General features: G+C 54.8%; 1 protein-coding gene across 3 annotated transcripts in view; it reads right to left on the reverse strand.

The window, feature by feature from the left end:
- Positions 1 to 23,672, reverse strand: part of PLXNA2 (plexin A2) — a 143,445-nt gene that overhangs the window by 41,382 nt on the left and 78,391 nt on the right. For all 3 annotated transcript variants that reach the window (XM_032203458.1, XM_032203455.1, XM_032203456.1), the window contains exons 5-9: positions 12,669 to 12,769; positions 8,789 to 8,912; positions 7,835 to 7,988; positions 6,858 to 6,954; positions 4,527 to 4,641 (exon numbers count right to left, since the gene is read on the reverse strand). In XM_032203458.1, coding sequence (XP_032059349.1) covers positions 4,527 to 4,641; positions 6,858 to 6,954; positions 7,835 to 7,988; positions 8,789 to 8,912; positions 12,669 to 12,769 — 591 coding nt within the window. The remainder of the gene's footprint in view (positions 1 to 4,526; positions 4,642 to 6,857; positions 6,955 to 7,834; positions 7,989 to 8,788; positions 8,913 to 12,668; positions 12,770 to 23,672) is intronic.

Genomic DNA, 23,672 nt, shown 5'->3' on the forward strand with positions numbered 1-23,672 from the left:
CCCTCCCCAGTTGCTGCAGCAGCGATGTATGCACAAATTCATGCACACGCAGGCTTTTACATGGCACGTGCACGTGTGCGAGTGGATAGAGAGGTGCCCACCCGTGGGTGCCTCTTAAGCAGCACCTGGTTCCCACACCACGTGCAGGCTCTGGAAAGGCTCCCCCCTTCCCCTCACTTGCTCAGCACCAGTCTGGGTGCTCCATCCTGCACTCCCCACTTCATGCCAGGACGAGCTGAGCAGCCAGAGAACGCAGAGCAAAAGGGAGAACTCCAGCCAGCAGAATATGCAATTTGCTCCGTAATCAGTTTACTTTGTTTTTAATTCATGAGAAGTAAATCCTGCAGTGAGTCAGAAAGGCCATTATTACCTCCTTTTGCTAAACAAACACACGCTGAATTCTCTCATTATCCTTCTTGACTTCAGTAAACCAGAATAAACACAGATCAGAAGATCTGCCGGAGAAAGACAAGACTGACGCACGAGTGGCACAGACTCTCAAGGAATATTCTGGGTATGAAGCATCACTGCGCAGAGTTTACAAAGACATTTTATGCTTCTGCAACACTTTTTAGTCTCAAAGATTCCAAGGTCTATAAATACCTTAAACACCAGAGATAAGCATCTGTCCCTGGAGCAGAACAGAGCACCCATGGTTATTATTTGTGTTTAACAGAGCATTTTTAGTAGGTCAAACCTCCTTGCTCTTACTTGGAAAAAAACTGCCTAGAAATAGCAGGCATTTCTTTCGACAAAGGGATTTAGACCAAACAGAAGACAATACAACATTTTTCTATTTTTCACCTAAAACCAAAAACGCTCTACAAATGTTAACTAGCTACTCACATTTTAAAGCTCTAAACATAAGCGAACTTGGCACATGAATACAAACCCTTGGCTCAGCATCGTGTTCCCAATGACATGAATTACGAACCCCATCACTCAGGCAAACACATTATTCTTCATTTACGCTAGTGGAAAGGAGAGCAGACCTTGCTCCTCTGGAACCAAACGTGCAAAGAAAGTCAACTGCAGCAGGACTTTTCTCACCAGTAAATTCTCAACAACTGACTGCTTGTCCTGTGCTTTGCTCCATACCCTGTGCCTTGGACTGTCAGCTACGAAGTCCTGTAATATTTACAGCAGAACAGAGCACAGAAGCCTGCAGAGTCAATTTCGTGCCCATTAGCAGCTCTCTGTACAGCAGAGGTGACCAGAGATGATCCCTGGGCATGGATGGGGCACGGAAGGGACAGCTTCCCACGTCCCCAAGGAGCATCTTACTGCACGGCTCTGTTTCCCTCCAAACAGCAGACACTGGGGTTTTCTACTCCATAAAGCTACTGAGAAAAAAAAAACGCTGCCAATAAACTCAACCCTAATCTTTTCAGAGCAGTTAACCTTGCTGCAGCTGGACTTCTTGTTACTATTGGTAATATCCCAGACCAACATCCCTGCAGAAGCTAGATGTGACCCAGCCAAGCCATTTGCTGACTTTGATGGACTTAGAGGTGGTCCTTGGTTGCCTCTTACACACCAAAAATCCCATTCAGGCATTCAAAATGGGGATTGTAGGAACAGATATGAGGAACGTTTGATTTGTTTTATTTCCTTCGAGGTGCATCAGGCTGCACTCAGCATCAAAGGGCATAGCCAGGTGCAAAGATATCGCCCTAAAAGCAGCAATAATTTAAACCCAAACTCCAAGGAGTCAGGACAGAGCTGAAATCTGGTTCTGCACTTAACTTCCAGAATCTGAAACGCTCCATTCCCCTGATTCAGCACCTCACATGTGGAAATGGCATTATCCACACGCAGTGGACATCAAAGAGGGAAGGGATCCCACATTCTGGGAAACTAATAGGATTTATTTGGTTCTAGCTCTCCACTGGGATGGGTATAAGGATAGATTCGTGTCTACATTCCTCTTCATCTCTGTGTTTTGTACACTTACAGGGACACGTCGTACGGCCATAAGCCACACACACTCACACCCAACCCCCCCGGACACATTAAAATGACATTACAGGCCTGAGCTGGGGCTGTGTGAGTCTCTGAGGACCCTGTGCTTCACCTGGGGGGGCTGAAGCTTCGTATCAGGGGACAACCAGCACTACGCACCCGTGAGGCCCCATTTTGGAGAGGCTTTGCTTGTGTGGGTGCAAGCTACCCTCAGGGCTACACCTTCCCATTGCTCTTTGGATAGCAAAGTCCAAGCACACAACTTCTGTGGACAAACGAAGCCTCAGGCCACCTGAAAAAGGCTGAGCAAATAGAGTTGCTGGTGCTAGTGCTCACTGATGGCTTCCCAGGCCAGCCTCTACCCCCGTGGCAAGGCACCAGCCACCGCCTCCGCTGCCAAGCTCTGCCCTGGGGACAGGGCAGATGGAGACAGAAAGCTCCTCTCCTTTGTATTTGGGTGGAACATGGGGCAGAAAAGCAGCAGCTAGCTCAGTTGGTACAGCCAGAAGACTGAAAGAAGTGTGCAGCTCATCAAGAAGGGCTTGCTTCCCAAAGCACCCAGCAAACGGGCTGGGGCTTTGTGCGTTTTTTCCCTTCCCAAGGCAGACAACCCTGAGGGGCATCAAAGGGATTCAGTTACATGTCTGAATCCCAGTGGGACACAAATTCTGATGGGTCAGGAGTAAAAGAGAACATCCAAACACACGTGCAAGTGTTACAGGAGACCAAGCTGAGGGGATGGGCCAGGCCAGGGGGTCCAGCAGGGGCCCAGCTCCACCACAGCCTCAGGCCCAGGCCTGGCTCTGTGGCTCCACACACAGACCTGCTGCTGCAGAGGGACCCACGCTGATAAGCACAAACGTTTTGCCAATACATCAGGCCATGACACAATGAGGGCATTGTGATCTGAATTATTTTAGGAGAGGAAACTCTTTATGAGGCGTTTGTTTGATGTCTTGTGTTAAGCGGAGTGAAATGCCGTAATAAAGGCATTAGGAGTGCATTGTGTATACAAGTGACAATTCATTTACCTCAAATAAGCAAACAAATTAGTTTTTAGTGGCTGGCTTTGCCTGTGCTCAGAGGTGCAGAGAAGTCAGGATGAGCAGCGGAGCATCTGTATCATTATGGGTAGCTGTTATCAAAAACAGGCACCAGAAGGGTGCTGCATTAACACCTAACGGCCCCGCTAAGAAACAAACTCTAAAGGACGAGGATGACAAAGTCCTCTGGAGCCCTGTGATCCCATCAGGAACCAGCAGAGGTAATGGATCTCCTCCTCTCGCTGCCCTGTGATCTCAGGTAAGTCCTGCGTGTTCCTGGGAGCAGAACGGAGGTGATGGAATTGCCCTACTTTGCCAGAGACTCGTCAAACACTTTTAATATCCTGGGGTTGGAGACCTATAAAAACAAGAACTCCAAATGAAAAGCCTGGGAAGACAGTAAAGCTTTGAGTGTGAAGGAAAAAAAAACCCACACCCCTTGACAGAAGCCAAAGCAAAGGTTTTTGCTTTCCCTTGTTATCTTAAAAGGAAGTTTCTTGGCTTTGAACTGGACTGGGGAAGCTTTTGGTTTGTCCCCAGGGTGGATGCTTCTCCTTGGGCGTTTGTACCCTCACTGCATGAGGCAGTTCTTCAAGGTGCCACGTCTGTGCCTCTTCTGGTCCCTGCTGGAGGTGGCACGAGGCTGGCAGCTCCCAGTTACACTGCCTGTCCTGTCCCTCTGCTCCTGCAGACCCCCATCCTATACACGTGCAGCTCATTAACGTGCTTTACCCTGTGTCTCTGCGCCTTCTGGCAACGAAAGATCTGGGGACTGGGCAAGACAAGGTGCAAAAACCCCAAATCAAGGGGTTTTGGTTAACTTTGATCAGGAATTTGTGCTAACAAACTCTTTTCCTTCACGGATCCCTTCACCTCAGGTCATACCGAAGAGATCTGGCAGAGCTGTTAATGGGCTTTGCCTCCTTCCAACCGTTAAAAGCGTTTTTGGAATGGAGCCCCACACCTTTTATGAACTGCTAAGAGAGATGGCCCCTGGTCCACAGTGCTGGGACCTGAACCAATTCTCCTTTCCAAGGTCTGGGGCTATTCACGTCTGTAATTCCCTTCTTAACCAGTTTACAGTCAGGTTCCACCCATAAATTTCAGACCTGCCAACACAACCCGGTGCAGAAGGCACGAGGAGTCCCACCAGAAGCTCTGCACCACTCGTTGCTGCCGTCGGGCAAATCCCTGCATGCTTTGTATATAACATGGAGTCTGAGACCCCGAAGGAAAGCGCTACAGCAGTTACAGATGAATTACAGCTCTTACTGAATCTGAGCATACCCACGTATCAAAGGGGGGCTCAGCTTTGGCATTCAGGTTGGGACACATCGCTTTGCTAGACCAACACTTTCCTGCTACGTTCCTGCTGCATCTGCACGTCCAGGTGCCAGCCCAGGAACACTCCTCAACCCATGGAAAGTGGAAAAACCTCACACAAACATCGCTTCTGCTAATTGTGCCACAGGAAAAGCAAAGAATAAGGAGCTAGGAAGTGCTGAAACCGTGGTCTGGTACCTCAGAGACGTTGATCCGGCCCTCCTGGAAGGAGCAGGTGGTGGGGTCGTGGGTGCACAGGTTGCGGTACTTGCACCAGTGGCAGCGGAAAGCGCTGTTCACACAAGACAGGCACCTGGTGGGGAGAAAGGACAGGTTACAGGGGAGGTTATTGGGTTGGAAGGCCAACTGCAATGGGTCAGCCTAGCCAGAGTCCCCGCTCAGGGTCCCTCACAGGAAAACAGCCTCTTTGGATGGAGTTTGGTACAACAAAAGTAACAGACAGCGGCACAATCTTGGGTCTGGGAAAACAAACACTCAGAAGAGAGTATTTAAACAACCACGCAATTAATCCAGTAATAAAATACAAGCTTGGATTTACTGCACATCGTTGCATTGTGTACAATAAAACACAGCATTGCACAGACACCCGGCTTGATTTTTTAGCTTTGGTAAAAACTGGAAAACAAAGCAAGCCTGGCAAAAATTGGATCAGCTATTTAACAAGTCGGGAATGCTTAAAGTCAGTGGTAACATTTCAGCTGGCCTCAGAGTGCAAAGTGTCCAGCAAGCACTTTTGATTCACGTTGGAAGAAATTAACTGTTTATGAAATGTGTTTGAAAGAACTCAGACCCTCCTCACACCTGGGCATTCCCAGCCCAGCACACGTGGTATGATCTCGGTGGCATTTTCCTTCTGATGCAGTTGTAGTGACTTTAATAGCTAAGGAAGCTTATTCTAATCGCACAGATCTGGGGAAGACCATCAGGTGCTGCAAACTAATTTAATTGCTCATTTATTTGAGCAGAACCTGTCTGCAAAACCAGGATCTCCTCATCCATCCACAAACCCCTCCTGCCCTTCTGAGCCCCCTGCAAATGCCCACGGGTGCATGCTCCGTGCACCACAACCCCTTCACATGCTCCTGTGCTGATGCAGACCTACAGCCCTTCCCCTGCTTGCTCTCCCAGTGCTCTGCCTGTTGCAGTGAGGACTTTCGGGATCAATAGGTCTCTCTCCGATGCTAGCTGAGCCCCGTATTCCTTTCTGCTTCTCGCATGTTGTGATTCATTCCTGCAAGGCTGCCTCATGCCCTCGTTGAACTCACTGATAATGAGTGCAGCATGATGTAAGTGCTACAGAATTTACAACCGTGTTAGCACTTTATCTCCAAACATGAGCTTTGAGAGAGGCATGGTCAGATGGAGCCAAATGACGGGACGGAAGACACATTGCCTCTCCTGATCCAAACACCCACTCTGAGGAGAAAACAGGGGTCACCACAACGTCACCCCTCAAGCAAATCCAGGCAGACGAGAACCCAGGGGAACCATGGACAGGACCACAAGTGCTCGTGGTGGGGCAGGGACTGGTGCTGTGAAACCTGGCTGAGGGACAAGGGAGCACAGACAGAGCTGTGTGGAACACGGCAGGAGGCAGGGACCACGGGGTGGTGGGTACAGACTGCTGGAGAGACACTACACAGGGACTGAAGGATCATCAGGGCTCCTCTCAACCTTGTGCCTCTGCTGTGTGTGGTGGCTCAAAAAATAAAGAAAAAAATAAAGAAAAATGGAATGGATGCCTAGAAAAACTCCGGGCTAGCCAAGCTCGTCAGAGCACACAGCCCTCTTCCAAGTGCAGCAGGGAGGGCCTCATAGCTTGAGGCTTCAAATCCAGCATGGAAAGGCTGTGAGTGACCCCGTGCTGGCACTTCTTGGCTCCTACCAGGCTTCTTGGGCAGCAAATCCTGCTCCAAAACCGGAGCTGAGAGCTGACCCCTGCAGCGGGAGACGTCACCCAGCCCTGCAGGGACAGCCGCTTGCTACCCAGCTCGTGCCAGGTCCTGTTTGTGTTTCATTTGGGTGCTCTGGGACTTGCTTCGTTTCCAGAGAAGTCTGCAAACGCTTCAGATGCTCAAACACAACTGCACGGCCTGCCAGCTGCGTGCTGGGGCGAGCAAAGGAGGCAGGGGGCTCCTGCTCCCAGACCCCAGCCCCAACCCTGCTGCTGTGCTGGGACTGCGTGCTGCCCACCTCCCCGTCCCTTTTCTGCCTTCTCCCACCGAGATGCATCCGTGTTCACAGTTGCAGGATGGAGCAGCTTGGGGGCACCAGCAGGTTAAGGTTTTGTCAGGCTCGTTCTGCCTGCGCCTCGCCAGGCGGGGAGAGCTGCGGCCGCTCAGAGGGCAGGGAGCCGTGGGCTCGCCTTGCACAGAGCACCCACACTCAGAGAACAGCCCAAAGACCCCCTCCCGCAGGGAGCTTCCCCCCAAAATGTCCCAGGAGAGGCTCTGGGGCTTCAACCAGGAGCAGCCCCCAGGGGGCTGGCAAGGGGGGGAGCGCACTCACAGCTGGTGGGCGCTGCAGTTGTAGAACTTGAACTCGGTGCTGACGAACGTGCGGCCTGTCTCCCGCGACTTCAGCTGCAGCACCACGCCGAACCAGTCTGCGGGGCAGAACAGAGGCAGTCAGCACCCCGGCTGTAACGGGGGGAGCAGCGCTGGGTGCCAGGGGGCTCCCTGGCTGGCCAGGGTGCCGAGCCCTCGGTGCGGGGCAGGAGGCGCAGGCAGGCTGCACCCCCAGCACCCCGCTGCTGAGCATCCCCCCCGAGCACCCCGGGACCCAGGGGCTGCCCGTCTGCAGCAGCCCCTCCAGGCCTGATCAGACCCGGTGGCAAAACCCCCTGGGTTGCCCCATGTCACAGCTGAAATGAGCTGGGGATCAGGATCGTGTCCCCTTCCCTACAGGATTTGTGTCTCCAGGACAAACACACACTAATTCAGTCTGGCCCAAGACAAGAATAGGAGCTAATTGTGGAAGTGAGGCCATTAGCGGCTCTTTTTAGGAGCCTCATCCCTGGGTTAATTAAGAGCAGATTGCTCTTCCAGAGCTGCCAGGGTAAGTCTGCAACAGCCCTGCTACCGCTGCAGCTCCTGGCCCCAGCGTTCACCAGTTCCGAGGCTCCCTACAATGTCTTAGAAACACAGAGATATCAGCAGGGATGCACCGCCGACACCTGGAACGATGCCAAGGAGAAAATGAGTTTTAAGCAAGTAGCATTTTGTTTATGGGAAGAGAAAATAAGGCAGCGGTGACATTAGTGAAGAAACAGCCCAAAGATGGGGACCGAAAAAGGACAGGGAACGCACAGACTGCTGCCTGCCCGTCTCCTAAGGACGAGCACATGCAGGTCCCTGGGGCCAGCGTCTTCCACAGAGGGCCAAGTTTCTCCATCAGCATCCCCAAAGGGTCAGCTCTACCCAGGAGATGCTCCAAGCCACGCTTTCTGGTGGCACAGGCACTCCTGCCCCGACACAGACACTCACCTTGATCCACGGGTATGGCAGGAACGTCCTTGGCTGCTGGCGACACGCACACCACGCGGCTGCCCGAAACCTGCCCCTCCACCTCCGTCAGGTTCCCGAAGAGGCAGGTGACCCCGGCGGCCAGGTCCGGAGCATCGCTCACCAGCAGGCTGAGCTGCAGCCAGGGGGAGAGGAGAAGGGGAATAAAACAGGGGATAAAAGAGCCAGCAAGTGGTCAGCAGGAGAGCTGCCCCAGCACCCTTCGTGCCCTCGGTACCAATGCTTTCCCACTGCATGCTGCCGCCCTTCAATCACCCATCCACACACAAAGCAGCCAACTGCCTTTTGCTGGGGGAAGAAGAACGAAGGTTCAGCGGTGCACAAACACCTCGCTGAGCTTTTGGATGCTGCAGTTTGGGAGGGAGGTGGCGATGGCAGCTTTTTGTCCCCCACTAGCTCTGCAGAACCAGCGCTGCCCTCGAGGGCTGCAGCAGCACCAACAGAAATGGGGACAGCCCCCAGCACGTGCAGCAGCAGCAGAAACCTCGGGGGCCGCCAGCACCAAGCCCAGCTGTGGGCACGCAGCGACCCTGGGGGCTCGCGGGACGGGGCTGCAGCTGCCGCAGCGCCTGTCCACGGGTCCTGGTGCGCGGGTGCTCGGGGGGCTCGCGGGGAAACAGCTGGGATGCTTGGGAGAGCCAGGGCTCGGCACAGCTCACAGATGGGCTGCTTGGGAAACAAAGCCTTGCCTTTCAACGGTTAATGAAACCGGACCGAGAGAAACGCGAGCTGGGGCCCGAGGGGAAGGGGAATTTGTCTCTGTGATCCCTATCCCCTCGCCCCTCCTCACCAGCGCCCTGCAAGCCTGACTTCATGGGAACACACTTGTGCTTTTGGGAAGGGAGAAAGACTGGAGAACGGAGCGTCGGCTGCGAACCCGAGACCCGAGGGCTCCTTCCCCTGCCCGTGACCTACCGGGAGGCTGTGCTGGGACACGGAGATGCTGCTGGGCTGCACGGTGATGCTCATGCACTGCCCGATGCTGTCGGCAAAGCGGTACGGCTCGGCGGCTCGCTCGCAGCTGTCCCGCGGGGAGCACCTGGCACACACGGGCACACGTCAGCACACACAGAGCCCCCCAGGAACAAAACCCTCTGGGCATGCCAAGGGGACCAGGACTGCTCCCCGCAGCTCGTTATCCCTATTTTTGTATGGCAGGTGTCCTCAGAGTGAACTGAAATTTTGAGGCAGAATCGGGTAAAAAGTGAAAAACAAGTTCAGTATGAGAACAAGGTGAAGCAGGGCAGAAGCAGTCACTGAATGAAGGGAATGGCAGCACGGCCAGGGCTCGGGCTGCAGCTATAAGTGCTGAAGGGGAAATGTGCGCCCAAGTTAATTACAGTGGGAAGATGAGTGCCCACCAGGAAGCCAGGGAAGAATTATTAATGTTTCGAGACGGATATCAGACAATGCAGCACCGCACTGGGATCCCTCAGGGATTTTCTGTTTCATGTAATTTAGGGAAAACCTTGTTCTTCAAAACCTGCTCCCCGGCAGCAGGTGACATATTGGCCTTTTGATGTTAATGGTGTTAATAAACCATCAGCAAACTTTATCACTTCTCGCTCAGCGATGATCCTGGACCCCGGCTAAAATCACGGCGCAAAGGTCGGAGGATCCAGATGCTGTCACCAGACCCACGTGCCACCGGCCAGCTCCATGACAGCTCTCCAAGTGCACTCGCTACTTAACGAGGTGCTGCTACTTAACGAGGTGCTGCTGTCAGATTGCTTCTCTCCCTGCGCCCCTTCGCAGAGGCCTGGGCAGCCTCAAAGACACGCAGGCGTTAGCAGAAACATCCTCTGCAAGCAGCTGGCAGGCGCCTCGCAAAATCAGCACCCAAAATCGGTGTTTGTGGTGCCCAAAATCAGGCCTTGCAGCACCCAGAATCAGGGCTGTTGTTTCCCCTGCAGGGCTGTTGGCTTTTGGTTAAGAACAGTGAAGTTTAAGCCTTCCCTTACAAACCCCAGCGTGATAGCCAGCAAACACTGCTGCTGTTCTTCTCTTCCTCTCACCCCTCTTTATTTTTTGGAGCGTAATGGAGCTAAATATGAACGCTGCCAACGGAAGACTTATCGAGGTTTAAGTGAATCTGTAAGATAGCTTTAAAGCGAGCTCTTGACTGGAGCCTTTATCTCATTGACTCGCCGGAATGGCTCTTTTTTATCATACTATTTATGGCAACAGCCCTAACAGAGATAAATAGGGCTGTAGACAATAACAGACTCGCAGAGAGCAGCATATGGAAGAGCCTTGCAGGTTTCGAATCCCACTGGGCTGAAGAGACTCTTTAACAACCTCCTCGAGGCCTCTGCTGGCTCCCAAGGAGCGTGGTTCCAGCAGGAGGAAGAGCAAGCGATCCCTAGCACCTACACACCAGCATTGCTCTCTGGGCAGCCAGCACCACAACCGTGGCCGATTCCTGCTTGTGCTCGCTGGTTTAATCCTCACAGGCAGCTCGTCCATGAGCATCACTGCTCCTAAATTCCAGGCGTGCCCGTGCCAGCATCCCACCGCACAGCAGAGCCTGAATCCCTGACTCGGGCTGCTCAGAGACAAGAAGGTGTGATGATCGCACGGGGAAAGGTTTGTGCAGTCCCAGGTGATGAAATTTTCATTCCAGGACAGCTCGGATCCCTTTGCTTTCCCCTCATTACTGGTTGTGTAAAACCTCTCCGGCTGGCAGCAACACAGCACCTGGTGCCGCCTGGAACAGGGCGCTGCTCCCCGCGTGTATCTCACGCTTGTTCACACACCCAGAGCATCAGGATTTACAATTCAGAAGCAGCTGCTGGGGGTCTCGCAGGGCACAGACCCCAAACCCCAGGGAGGCAAATCCCATAACACGCAATGAGGAGAAACAACAGGATTTCAGCCCCCGATCGAGACTCAGTGCTAGTTTTTATCGGTGCTGTTGATGGCCACGTTGCTCACGAGGCCGTCCCCTCTCCTGCTGATTCAAGGACCCAACCTCTGCCCTTTTTGCCTCTCACCCTCCCACCAGCCCTCAGAAAAAACATCGTGAGCATCCCACCCTGACCCACAGCCTTCCTGCTCGGCCAAGGAGCAGCTGCTCCAGCTGGAAGGGGGAAATGCACGAACTAGAGGAGAGCTGACAAGTTAAACACGAACACACCAGTGCTTGGGGCCTCCCAACAAATTTGACGGAGGCTTCAGGAAGAGCAAGATAAACCCAATTATTTACAGCTAAAGACAAAGGCTAAAAAATGAGCATTGCTCTAAGCAGGCTGGGAAAGTGCAGACACTCGAAGGGAGGGGTGAGAAATACCATCGGGGAACAAAGTCCTGCTGGAAGACGTCAATGCCTAAATGCCGAGGGCAGAGGAAACAGCACTTTTCTCTCCACTCGACATTGGGAGGTTTCTCTCTGCAAAATTAAGATAACAACCTTTACCTGCTTCCCAGGTAAAGTGCCTGGCACAGCCACACCACTGATGTGTTCAGACTGCCTTGCCCTGGCACTGAGATGTCTGAAAAACCTGAGAACCCCCCCTGTTCCAAAGCTGATGTGACAGTGAGGGCTTCCCACCACGACAGCACATCTGGGGCTTTGCTATGGGGCTGGACAGGCTACTCTGAGAGGAAAAATAAAAACGAAGATGCCCAGACACTGCACCCCACAGTGTTGTGATCCTGGCAGGGGCACCAGGGGCTGCTCTGTGCGTGCCCCAAGCCCAGAGAGAGCCAGGCCACGGGCAGGATGCTCAGCACCAGGTTCTCCTGCATCTCCCTGGGTGCGGCACCAACCCTGCAAACCAGGCAGGCCCTGGTGGGTGTCAGGAGCCAGGTTTGTACCCCAAAGCACGCAGGTCCCTAATCCAGGCCGGATTTTGCACAAGAGCCTGCCTTTTCCCTCTCTCCCCCTCCAACACCTGCTGCTCAGGCATGTAGCCAAGTGTTATTGTGCGGGTCCCCGAGCTCTGCCTCCGCCCCGATTTCCATGCAGCTCAGGGGGCTGCTCTGCAGGCTGGCACGGGGCCGGAGGGATTTCTATTCCTCTCCTCCAGCATCCTCCGGGCTCGCCCCTCCTCCCCGCATCGGCGTTTGCCTGGTGGTCCCCTTCCGCTGTAGGAAGCGATCCTTCTTGTGGCAGGGGACAGAAAGAACAGGGACACCTCCTGAATGCAGAGCGCGTTTCCTGCAGCTCCCCTGAAAGCACCAGCCCTCAGCCCGTGCTGCCTGGGGCCGTGCAGGAGCGCTGCCAGCCCCGAGCCCCGCTGCCCCTGGCCGGCTCTGCCCCAACGGGGACGGCTGCAGGAGATGCTCCCTGACCTCGCCATGCTGAATTTCAACATCTCTTCCAGCTATGCTTAATAGGGCTCGGTGCTCTGCTCTGTTCCGGCGCTGTGACCTCACCGAAAGCGAAGCCCTGCTCATCTCAGCAAGCCTCCTGTTGCCTCTCAACGTTTCCCATTAATCAGGAGGGACTGGAGGCTCAAGCAGCCGGGAGGAGCGTGCAAAACGTGAGGGCTCTGCTCCCCCAGGCTTTAATTCTGCTTTTCTGTGGCATCCCACGGCCCCCTCCCTGTGTGCTGTGCGCAATCCACCTCTCCCAAAGAACAGATTTCTCTTCCTTTACCTCTTCATGGGAGCTCAGGGCTTTTCAGCAGCACTCACACTGCAATGCAGGGAACAGCCAGGGAAGGGAAGAATGGATTCAAGGGACTTCAATGTAATTTGTTTTTTGCAAGTGGGGGAGGCTCTTGGGGGTTGTGAAAGCTGCTTTTCCCATCGCTGCCACTGGTGTGGATGCGGGGGCCGAGGCCGGACTTACATGTGGTGGAGCGTGCACCAGCCGCAGTGGGGGTCTCCCGAGCTCAGGCACTCCCCGCAGGTCGTGTACTGCTCGCAGGACTCCACGGGCACCCGGGACACCTGCAAGGGAGAAGCACAGCCTCAGTGAGTCTGTCGGCACGGCGGGGCAGGCAGAACCAGGAGCCCAAGTTAACGTTTAGTGCTCGTGCAGAAGGCTGTGGGGCCATGGTTTATGGATCACGGATTAAGAAGACCCTATATAATTCAGAAATAAAACCCAATGGCAAAACCAGTCTGCTGCTCCTGCTTTTAGATCCCTTAAACTGGTGCACGCATAACGCCTTCACAAAAAAATGAAGGGAAACGGAAAGGCAAAATTCAAGGAAAAAGGATTTCCTGGGGTTAGGGATGGAAGCGAGCAGAAGCAGCAGCTTGTTCTGCTTTAAAGAGAAGGCAGAGAGCCTGCCTGCTCCGGCAGGTCCGAGCACACCGCGTGCTCCCACAGGTGCTCACCTCTCCCAGGGTCTCAGAGGGGTCCCAGGGGGGTCCTGGGGGGGGTCCCAGCCCTGCCACCCGCCCGCAGCCGCCCCGTCCGTCACCAGCTGGGGCGCGGGGTGAAAGGAGCAGTGTGTGCCAGACAAAGGCCACTTTCACGCCAAGTGCTGTTGAGGCGGTGAGAACCCAGCTCCTCTCTCAACACGACACCGACGGGGCCGCTATTCTTCTCGTTTCCCGAGCCCTCCTTAACAGCTTTGCCTGAAACGGAGCTTGGGTGGGTGTTTAGGGTTTTTAGCGGAGCCGGAGCCCGTGGGATGCGTGCGGGGTAAGCGAGCGGCGGGTGGGCGAGAGGCAGAGCCGGGTGGGATGTGCATGCATTTAGCCCTGGCTGGCTGCACAAAGAGCTTCAGAAAGGGAGAAATGTGGGGTGAAGGAGCGACACGGAGGTGTTAGGAAAGAAGGAAGCTCTCCCCGTGCTGCCGGGGCAGAGCCGCGGCTGTGTCCCCCTCTGGGGAGGCTCTGACCTCCTGCGAGGATGGGCAGCTCTGTTTTAGCCCTCCCCAGGTGTTCGAGCTATTTCTGACCGTGTCTCATCCTGCACGTGCAATTCACATCACTCAACACCACCGTCAACATCACAGTGATCGATTAAGCCGGTGTCCACGAGACACCCTCGGGAGGGGGCTTCACCCCTGCGCACCCAGCAGGTGCCTGTGAAAGGCACGCTGAGTTTATAGCACGAGCAGACACTTGGTGAGGTTTCTTCCATCTGGGCACACAAAGCCCCTCACGGGCACCGTGCTGGTGCGGGGGCAGCTCACCCCCAGCAGCAGCGGCTCCCCCAGGGTGCCCGGCACCCAACCTGCCCGCCGCACCCAGCACAGCTCCGAGCAGCCCCGTGGGAGCCACCAGCGGCCGCAGGATACCCCAAGGAAGGTCAAAAGGTTTTGCCTAAAATCCATCCGGCCCCTTGCAGGGCTCCTCTGGCCGCTCCCCAGCCCGTTGGGTGCTGCTGATCCTCTCCTCCTGCCCACGGGGTGAGGCTCGGCAGGATCCGTCCCTGCCATCTGTATGCAGCTCAGGGCTGCTTTGGTGTTTGTGAGGAGCTGCGTGCTCTCGCGACGCTCTATAAATAACGGAGGATTTGAATTATACGAAGAGCAGTTTGTTGCAGATCGTTTTATGTTATGCGTTTTGGGTTCTTTTTCTGCTCAGAAGCTGTGGCTTCTGTACGTGAGAATTCTTTAAAAATTACACAGGAATTTTGAGCGATTCCTCGACTCGCAGATTTCCAGCCCAAACGGGACCATTTGATCCTTTCTTTTTAATGCCTGCATAACTCAGGGCAGGCAATTTCACCCCTTCACCTCGTCGGCACATTCAATCTCTGGTGAGTGCAGCAGAGCCTGCCCAGCACCCACAGCCCCCGCACAGCACCCACAGCCCCCGCTGGATGCTTGGCCGGGCTCCTGACCCCACCTGGAGAGAGGCCCAGGGCTCTAGGAGGGAATTTATCATCTGCTCAAGTGCTTAGGCCTACAACTTCAAAATTCACCCTGAGAATTAATGCCAGGAAACCCACAATGCCCAATTAAGTGGTCAACCAAAGAAGCTCAAAAAGATTGCGGGCAGAAGTCGTTTAAATATTTGCATGCATGAAAAAGGTTGCGGAGCTGCAGCATTTGCCCAGTTCTAGCAGAACCAACACATCCAACCATCCTTGCCATCACCCGTCCAACAACCTGAAAGGCTCCAACGCTCTCAAGAACGTTTCATTTCAATGGAAAAACAAACCACATCCATTAGGAGGCTATAGCTGCATGTCCCATGCCTACCACAGACACAAAACCGAAAGCCGTTTCCTTCACAGCTGGTACAGAAGCAGGGCTCAGACTCCCTTCCCCAGCCTGATGGCAGGCTGGAAACGCTCTCTTGGCTTTAAGTATTTTTAAGCTGTTCTCTGCCGGCCTAATTATCGTTAGGAGACCAAAGTGTTTGTGTGCATGAACTGCTGCACTGAGGAGAGAGCAGGAGATGTGGGACACGGTGCCACAGACCTGTGTCTGCGGGCAGGAGGAGACCAACACGGGTCAGCGCTGATTAAAAAACCACCTCCAAGGCACCGAGGTCGGAGAAACGGGTTCCAGAGGATGCTGAAATCTCACTGCTGGGCATTCAGCAGGGCAAAACCCAAGAGGCAGCTGGAAACGTCAGCAGGGCAGGGTGCTGCTGTGCTCCCCAGCGCCTGCCTGCAGACGGGGTTTGATTTTGTGGTCTGCTCGCTCACGGCACTGCTGGGACAGGTCTGAGCGCTCCATCCTCTTCTGCCACCGACGGGCAGGAGCCCCAAATCCTGGTCCCCACAGGGTCCCTGTCGTGTCCTGCCAGCCCTGGCCCTGCTCCGGTGCCGGCGCCTGGCACAGCCCTGTCTGTTTGCTCTCATCCTCGCTCGTCCCCGGGGGTGAGGCTGCGTGGAGCAGGATGGTTTATTTGGAGAGGGCTTTGGTTTGCACTATTTAGTTTTTAAATGCAAATACCTCTCTCTATTTACAGTAGAGAAGATGGGCCAGGGAAATGTTCCTGGCACTCACAGCAAACACCCAGAAGGTTTATTGCTGCTCCAGGAGCGCATTTCCCACCCCAGGCCCCAGGAAACTTTGCTGCCTGAACCTACGAGCTTATCCCCAGGGCACGCGGCCCTGCCCTCAGCCCAGAGCACCAGCAGACCTCAGCCTCCAGCTTTCCAAAGTGAATACCGAGTTTGGATGCCCTTAGACTTCTGTTCCTGCTCTCCAAAACACGAGCCAAGATGTCCTGAGGCCAAGCAGACGCAGGCAGCGATTTTCCTCAATGCAACATCACCACCTGCACCTCCTTGCTGCGAGGTGGACCACCAGCCCTGCTGCTGTGTCTCTTCCTCCTGCCTGTGCCCCAGCTCTGCTGTTGAGTTTCTCGGTTCCCCGTTTACCATCCTACTTCCCAATAATTAAATGTAAAGTCTCGTTACTGCTTTCCTTGACTGCCTGACCACATCAGCCAAAACCAAAACAAAACAAAGGAAATCAATCCAGGCTCTCCAAAACACACAAACTCAAACTCTGCCAGACCCCAGAAAAAAAAGTACAATAAGTGCAAGAATCCGGCTCCAAATGCATAAATACACATAAATACAGCCAGAACCAAACAAAGCCAAGTTTCCACAGCGTACGCCTGCTCCAGCACGGGCCTCTGCCCTGCAGACCGGGACAGGTCCCGTCCCATCCCATCACCCTGCCCCGAGAGCCACGGGCTGCTGCAGCTCACACAGAAAATGTATTTTTAATGACTTTGGGGAGCGAAGTGGAGATGCCAACCAGCTCAGTGTAATTAAAGCTATCCATCACTCAGCGAGCAGGAGCCCAAACTTGATGAACTTTCCACTGAGATATTTTTTTCCTCTTCATTCATGAGAAGAAAAACCACCGCTTTGTGCGGCTGCAGGAGACACGAAGAAGTGTGGGAAGGAGCAAGGACTCGTCAGGTCCAGTTGCGATGGACTCAGGCTGACGGAGCTGGCGAAAACAACGTGAAACTTCCTCAGAAGCTCGTAAGCAGCTTGTCAAACTCTTCTTCCTATTGTTTTTTTCCCTGTCTTCTCAAACAGCACCGACTGAATCCCAAGTCCTTAGGTTTCCACCAGGAAAAGCCACCGTGAGGGGCTGGGAAGCACTTGCTGCTCTGCTGGAGAAGCCGAGGTGCTGCAGACCCCGAGGTGCTGCAGACCCCAACCCCTTCTTCTGCCCTGCCAGGAGGTGCCGGGCTCTGGACCTGAGCAGAGCTCAGACCTGCTCCAGGCTGATGCCTGCAGTGAGCAGAGCATTGGGCAGCAGCTGGATGGGAGAAAAGCAAAGGGAAAGGTGTAAATTAAAGAGCACCAAGGAGCATCCCCGCAGCATCACTGCCCCGTTACTGAGCCCCCTGGGGCGGGCAGAGCTCACCCAAGGGTGCCCAGCATGAGCTGGGGGCTGCGGGGAGCCCTCTCCCACACTGCTCCGCATTGAGGGTCCCCAGAGGCACCGCGGGGCTGTCAGAAGCAAATCAACGCCTGTAACTTTTGGCAGAGGAGCAGCGAGTGGGAGAGGACACCAAGACAACGTTTCCATGGCTACAAAGGGATTATTTAATTACAGCGCCGCAGAAGCACGCGGGGAAAGTTCCTTAAACTCTGATCCGAGCAACCTTTTCAATGAGCTCGGCTTTCCTGCTCTAAGAACCTCATTAGCATCTTACGAGGACAAGCTGTGTCGGGGCACAGCCGATCAGATGGCTGTCCGAGGGAGCATCAGACCTGCTCCCTGCATACCTGGCTCCTGCTGCCTTATTGCTGCCCCCGTGTTCTGCGCTAGACTCCTGAGGGAGGTGATGAAAAGGATGGGCTGCCTCCTTCGGGAAGCAAGAGAGAGTGGAAAGACAGCAAATGTCTCAGAGCAGGGCTTAATGAAGCTGAAAAATCATCCTGGTTCCAGAGGTTCCTCCATCTACCCCAGCCAGCAGGACTCAGGCTTGCAGCAGCCCCGTGTCCTGCAGACAAACACCTTCCTGTGGTTCACCACAACCCCGTTAATCATTGCGTCAGCATGAAACGCCTGAGCAAGATTTGTTGGGATAACAACGTGCCAGGCAGAGATCACATCCCCTCTCCCAGGGGAAGCACGGCACCATATAAACTGGTTGGGGTGCTGAAGCTGGGGGTCTCCACAGAGAAAACCAGGCTACACTGTAATACACCCACATGGCTTCTCCCCTGGACAACCACCATTCCTCGAGGGCTTTGCATTTTTGTTTTTGACTGCGAAGAAGTTCAAGGGAGGTCCTGGAAGTGCTGCAGGGCTCCCTCCATCCGCGCCGTGCGGGCAGCAGAGCCCCAGGGGTGCCCAAGCAACCAAACCCCCCCAGCCTCGTGGTCTGCAGGACCGAGCTGCTGGCACCCAGCCGGCCGGGAGCACATCGCCTCTCCCCAGGGCGCCCCGCTTGGACCCAGGGCGCTGCTGTCCTCAGAAGCGGCTTTCTTGGAGCGTTGGCACCGGCTTCTGACAAATGGCAAGTTGCACAGCAAGACCACCCTGCCAACAGGAACTTTTCTTTGTGCAGCCCTGATAAGCCCGAGCCTCCCGGGAACTAATTAATAAGGATAAAAGGAGAACGCTTTCCAAAATTTCTGGGCTCAGGTGGGGATCAATCCAACACTGTAAACTTTTATCTCGCATCAGTTCACGGCCCCCATGCTCAGCGCTTTGCCTTGCTGCCATGTAACTCGCAGCACACTCCCTGCAGCCATTTAAAAGTTTTAACAGAAGCTTAGAAAATTAATTAAGGTGAATAATTATACAACATGCACTCCTTTCCCTCTCTATTTTGCAAGCAAGTGACAAAAATAGAATTCTGAATAATTCTGGAGTTATAACCAATGTAACGAGCTGTTCGACGAACACTTGCAAGTGGGCTGCGCTTATTAAATTACTGTTTCAGACAGAAGATAGTCAGGGAGTCATTAAGAGTGAGCGGCTTGATTCCCCAGGACCCTCATTAGCCTCGGACACCTCACAGCTCGGGGCATGCACAGCACAGCCCCACTGCAGTGTCCCCAAAGTGCCCTGACGATGGGGACGTGGGGACCTCGGCACCACGACCCCAGGTCCTGTTCTGGAGGAGCCCAGGGAGCGGTGACGGCTGTGGGAGCGAAGAGCAGAGGCTGCTTTTGGTCACAGCAGGCACACCGGTGGCTCAGCACAGGCAGGGGCATCTTGGCTCTCTTCGAGGAGAGAAATCTCCTGGTGAGCCAGGAGATTTCATTATTTCTTCTGTGCGCTGCTCTGCAGGGCTCTAGGCAGAAAAAATGCCAGGTTTTTGCTCGTCGGCTTCTATTGCATGCAAATTCAAGCAGAAAACGGCCGTGGTGCCCTTAGAGCTGAAACGGGAACAGCCAAACTGGAACCTGCTGCAAATATCTGCATCACGAGGGACAGCAGGGACAGCAGGACCAGCGGCCATCCCCTGGGACCTGCTCCCAGCCCAACCCATAGGAATCCCGTGCTGATAGGCACCCACGGGAAGCTCCTGCACTTTATAACTCAGGACAAGCAACCTATGGGAAGGTTTTTAGTGAAGTTTTTCGAGCAGACACGCTAAAAGCCCTGTGCTGTGATAGCAACTGGGAGCAGGAAAACCCTGGAGGGGCTGGGGGAGCCTTGCTGGGAGCTCCCCGAGCGCTTCCAAGCGACGGCCTCGCTCCGAGCAGCTCCGCTCAGGTCTGGGGATGCTGCAGGCTTCAAAGCTGGTGTCAGCTCAGCGTGTGGCAGAGAAGGGGGCTCCGTGCTCCGAGGTGCAGCCATCTCGATCTGTTCTGAAAGACCGAGATCTCGGCGGTGTGTATCACAGGCGAGCTCCGTGCCTGCCGCCTGCGATTGCCTTCAGCCGTCTGTTTTTCCTCTCTCCCTATAAAAACCACATGCCAGACAGCAGAGGCCCCTTCCCCCAAGCTGCTAGCCTAGAACTCATGAATTCAGTTAAGTTGTTAAAAAGGATTGTGGCAGGCTAAGATAAAACAGAGGAGTTTAAGATGACAAACAGACTCCTAAATAGGATTAGAGTCTTAATGAAAACAGTAATGAATGGATGAGGCAACCAAATATTACCCATTAATATTAGACAGATAGATTAGATCCCTAGGCACTGCATTTAAAAACGACATGAAATTACTTCAATTACTCCGCATTGATAAATAACAAGGCCATATTTACTGCCGGAGCACATTTCCTCCGCCCTCCCCCACACTCGTGTTGGCTTATCCTTCCCCAGAGGAGAGCAGACCACCGAGAGGCTGGAAAAAACGCATCAGGCTGGGAGCTTCCCCCCTCCCTCCCTTCGAGGAGGCCTCCAGCAGGCAGCATCTCCAGCACAAATACCCCAGGGCACCTGCTGCCCAGGACCAGGCCCTCAGCACCCCTATTTCTGTGCCGGAGCCAAGCAATCGCTTCCCATTCCCTCGAAGCCCGCTGCTCGCAGCATCCTTCCTGCGCGGAGATGCGCTCCTGGTGCTTACAGCAGCTCAGCATCCCCCCTTCCACGTGGGGAAGGTGAGATTAACCTGATGAGCAGGCTCTTCTAATGAAGAGATCATAAATGGGTGATTCCTGAGTGCTCGGTGGCATTTACGTGCCAATGGTGAAAGGCAGCGCTGCTGAGGGTGGTGGCCACACGAGTCCCTCGTCCTCGCATCCCAGCCTCCAGCCCTTATGGAGCTGAGGCCGGCCATCAGCTTTCTGGGTTCAGGAAAGCCCCGGAGAGCAGGCTGCTGCTCAGAAAAGCTGCAAAGCCTCGTTTCCAGCCCTGCTGCCTTGGATTGCAAATTTCGGAGCCTGCCGGAGCTCAGCGCATGGATGGGAGGGAGCGGGGTGAGCAGGGCCCCTGCTCGCTGGGTGCTGCGCTCAGAGCTGGGTCACAGCCTGAGCTTGGCAAAAAAAAAAAACCCTCATTCAGCCTCATAACTCACCAGCAAATGAGACAAATATAGAATATCTCATTTTAGAGGTATGAAAGCCGCCTGCAGAAGGAGTGCAGAGCAAATTGCCAGCAGTATGCCAAGTGCAGAACCTGAGCCCAAACCCCAAACCTTGCTTTGGCCATCAGCTGCCTCCCCCGGGGCTCTCCCAGGGGAGCAGAGGAGGGGAACGACCCCGTCCTGCCCCTCGGGGTGCTCCACCACAGCTGGGAAATCCTGCTGTGCCCGTGTGTACCACGCAGATATAAATCAGCTTCCCAGAAAGGCAACAAGCCCCAGCCGTGGTGCTTTCCCACCCTGAAACGAGGGGCACGGCAGCAGCAGAAAGCCGGAGGAAGGCACAGAGCTCTTCCCACAGCCCAGGGGACGGGTGACCTTTCCAGCCCTCTACCTGTATAAATCTTATTTAATGAAATAAGGAGAAAAAAAAAAAAAAAAGAATAAATGAAGGTTAAATCACTCCCTGCAGCAGATTTACATTGAAAACAAAGCCTGCTCAGACAGGGAGTAGTTTACACAACAGCCCCTTCACATTCCTGTCCCCAGGCTGGGGGTGCCTCCTGGCCAGCGAGCCCCAGGACGGGCGATGGGTGCCCCGGAGCCGCCGGCAGGCTGCCAGGAGAACATCGCTCATCCAGGGCTTGCTTGGACACACAATTAGGGCTTTCGGTAGGTCCCAGGTCATAGCACGGTGGTTTTTCACCCATCAAACCTTCCCCACAACATCCCTGTTCTGTGGCACCTGCCTTTAATTTTCGGTGCCAGCACCACGCCGGCGCTCCGCACACCCACGTCCCCTCCCTGTGCCCCGCAGAGCAAACACCGCTGCCCGGGGCTCGGAAGCTCCCCGGGGAAAGCAGGAAAACCAACCAAGGGCCCCTGGTATTGAAACACAAGCTGCCATCGCTTTACAGCCAGAGAAAGTTAGGCAAAGAGTTTGGCTTTCATCTCTACCTGCGTTTCCTTGGGCTGCTGTTTTGCTACACAGGAGAAGCAGAATCAAAGAGCAGCTCAGGGGCTGCGGCACTGCTCTGACGGCAGGCGGAGGCAATTCAGGCTCCGAGCTTACAAAAACTTCAGGACTGCTGCATTAAATGTTCCCAGAGCTGCCCTGCTAAGTCACTTGTCCCCAGAAGCCAAATCAGGTCCTGCTGTAAACAGCTCCTTTGACATCAGCTTCTCACTGTCCGGGTTCAGCACTCAGAACAGTGGCATTTTAGGCAAATAATGCCATGAAACGATTTCTGCTCCATCGGAGCCTGAGGAAGTTGTGCATACATTTCCATAAATCTCGCTGGCATCAGTGCAGGACCAGACCTGGCGGGCTGCGGGGGGATCCTGCCGACTGCCGCGGAGTTTACCGACAGAACAGCTCCGGGAGCAGCCGCGGGGCCGAGCGGGCTTGGACTGAAATCACAAAATAAAGTGGTTTGCAGCAAAAATGGTAGTGCTCGGCTTGCAGCAAGGCTGGAAGCAAGGGGGAAGGTCCTCAGAGCCCCCAAAACGAGGAACTGGATGCCACGGTCAGCCAGAAGCACTGACGGGAGCCCGGCAAGAGCCAGCCTCTGAGCAGGGAATGCCAAAAACCTGCGAGGGTGCACCAGGAGAAGCACTGCAGTGGCTCCCTATCACGTGAAAGAGACCATTCTCCCAGTGCTCCCAAGCAAGATTTACTCTCTGGCATTGTTTTCCAGCAGGGCTGGAGAAGAAAAGATCCCCCAGGAGGCAAACCCCAACCCACGCCAGGGCAGCGGAGGTGGACGGGAAGAGCTGCTCTGCTGGAAGCTGCAGGGGAGCAGCTGCTTGAAGGGCATTTCTCCACGGGGTCCTGGCAAGGGACAGGGTTAATAGGCCCACTCCATGCGTGACCTCTCTTCCCTCTCTCCGAGAGCTCCTAATTACCGAGCTAAAGGGAGAGGGGCAGCCCGCGGCACCAGGCAGACCCCGCTGCCTGCGCCTGCCCTTGCTGAGCCGATCGATCGCAGCCCGCCGGCCACGGGAAGCCTTCTCCCGCGGGCAGAGGCTGGGGTCGGCAGGAAAGGCAGCTTCCCCCACCCCACCCACAGCCAGAGAGAGCTCAGCAGGGCCAAAGCCACCCTGGAAAAAATGGGAGCATCAGCGGGTCCCTTCCTCCAAAAAGCAGGGTGGCTCGGGGAGCCATGAATAAATGATGCCGCTAATGATAAGATGCCTGCGCAGCCCAGCGCGGTGAGGGAGCAGAGCGATGACTCTATTTCTGATGCACCGGCTGCCTGACAATTGGCAAATGAACCTCTGCAGTTATCTGTTTCCCCTCTTTATTCTTTTCTCATAAAACTGGCAGGAACAGGGGTAGGAAAGAGGCGCTGGCGGCAGCTGTGTTCAGGATGAAAAATGAGCAGCACGCGGACGGGAGGCAGCTGGAGCCCCGAGCTCGCTGCTGAGCACCCCGGTACCCCCGGGCTCTGCTCACTCTGCTTATTTGGTTATTTCCCCATCTCGGTGGATCCTGAGCTTAACCCTTCCCTTGCTCCTTTGCTGCAGTAGGGCAGAGCAGCAAAACCCACGGGGTCCTGCTGCTGTGCCTGATAAGCACAGGCACCCGGCACAGCCCAAACGGCAGCGCCGTACCCGTGTTTGTGCCCTACCCAGCAGCTCGAAGAGGGGCTGAAGCCCTGCAGGAACGGCCAACGCACGCACACAGAACAAACAGAGCACAGCTGCTCCCAGAAGCAGATGAAACATTGCCTGTGTTTTATAGAAGAGGGACGTGAGCTGGTGGAAGAGCTGCACAGTGGGGCACGGCGTGAGGGCTGCGCCCCTGGGTGCGCTCAGTGAACCTCCAGAGCTCCTCATCCACAACACGAGCAGCTGGAGGTCTCTGGGGCTCCGCAGGCATGGCCTGCACCAAGGGGCCCAGAAACATTTGGGGTACCCAGCACCGGGGCCAGTGTCGAGGTGCTGAGTACCTGTGCAGCACAGCACCCCGCTCCTGCTGGCCACGGC

This window comes from Aythya fuligula, chromosome 25, assembly GCF_009819795.1.
Source record: "Aythya fuligula isolate bAytFul2 chromosome 25, bAytFul2.pri, whole genome shotgun sequence".
Taxonomy (NCBI): Eukaryota; Metazoa; Chordata; class Aves; order Anseriformes; family Anatidae; genus Aythya; species Aythya fuligula.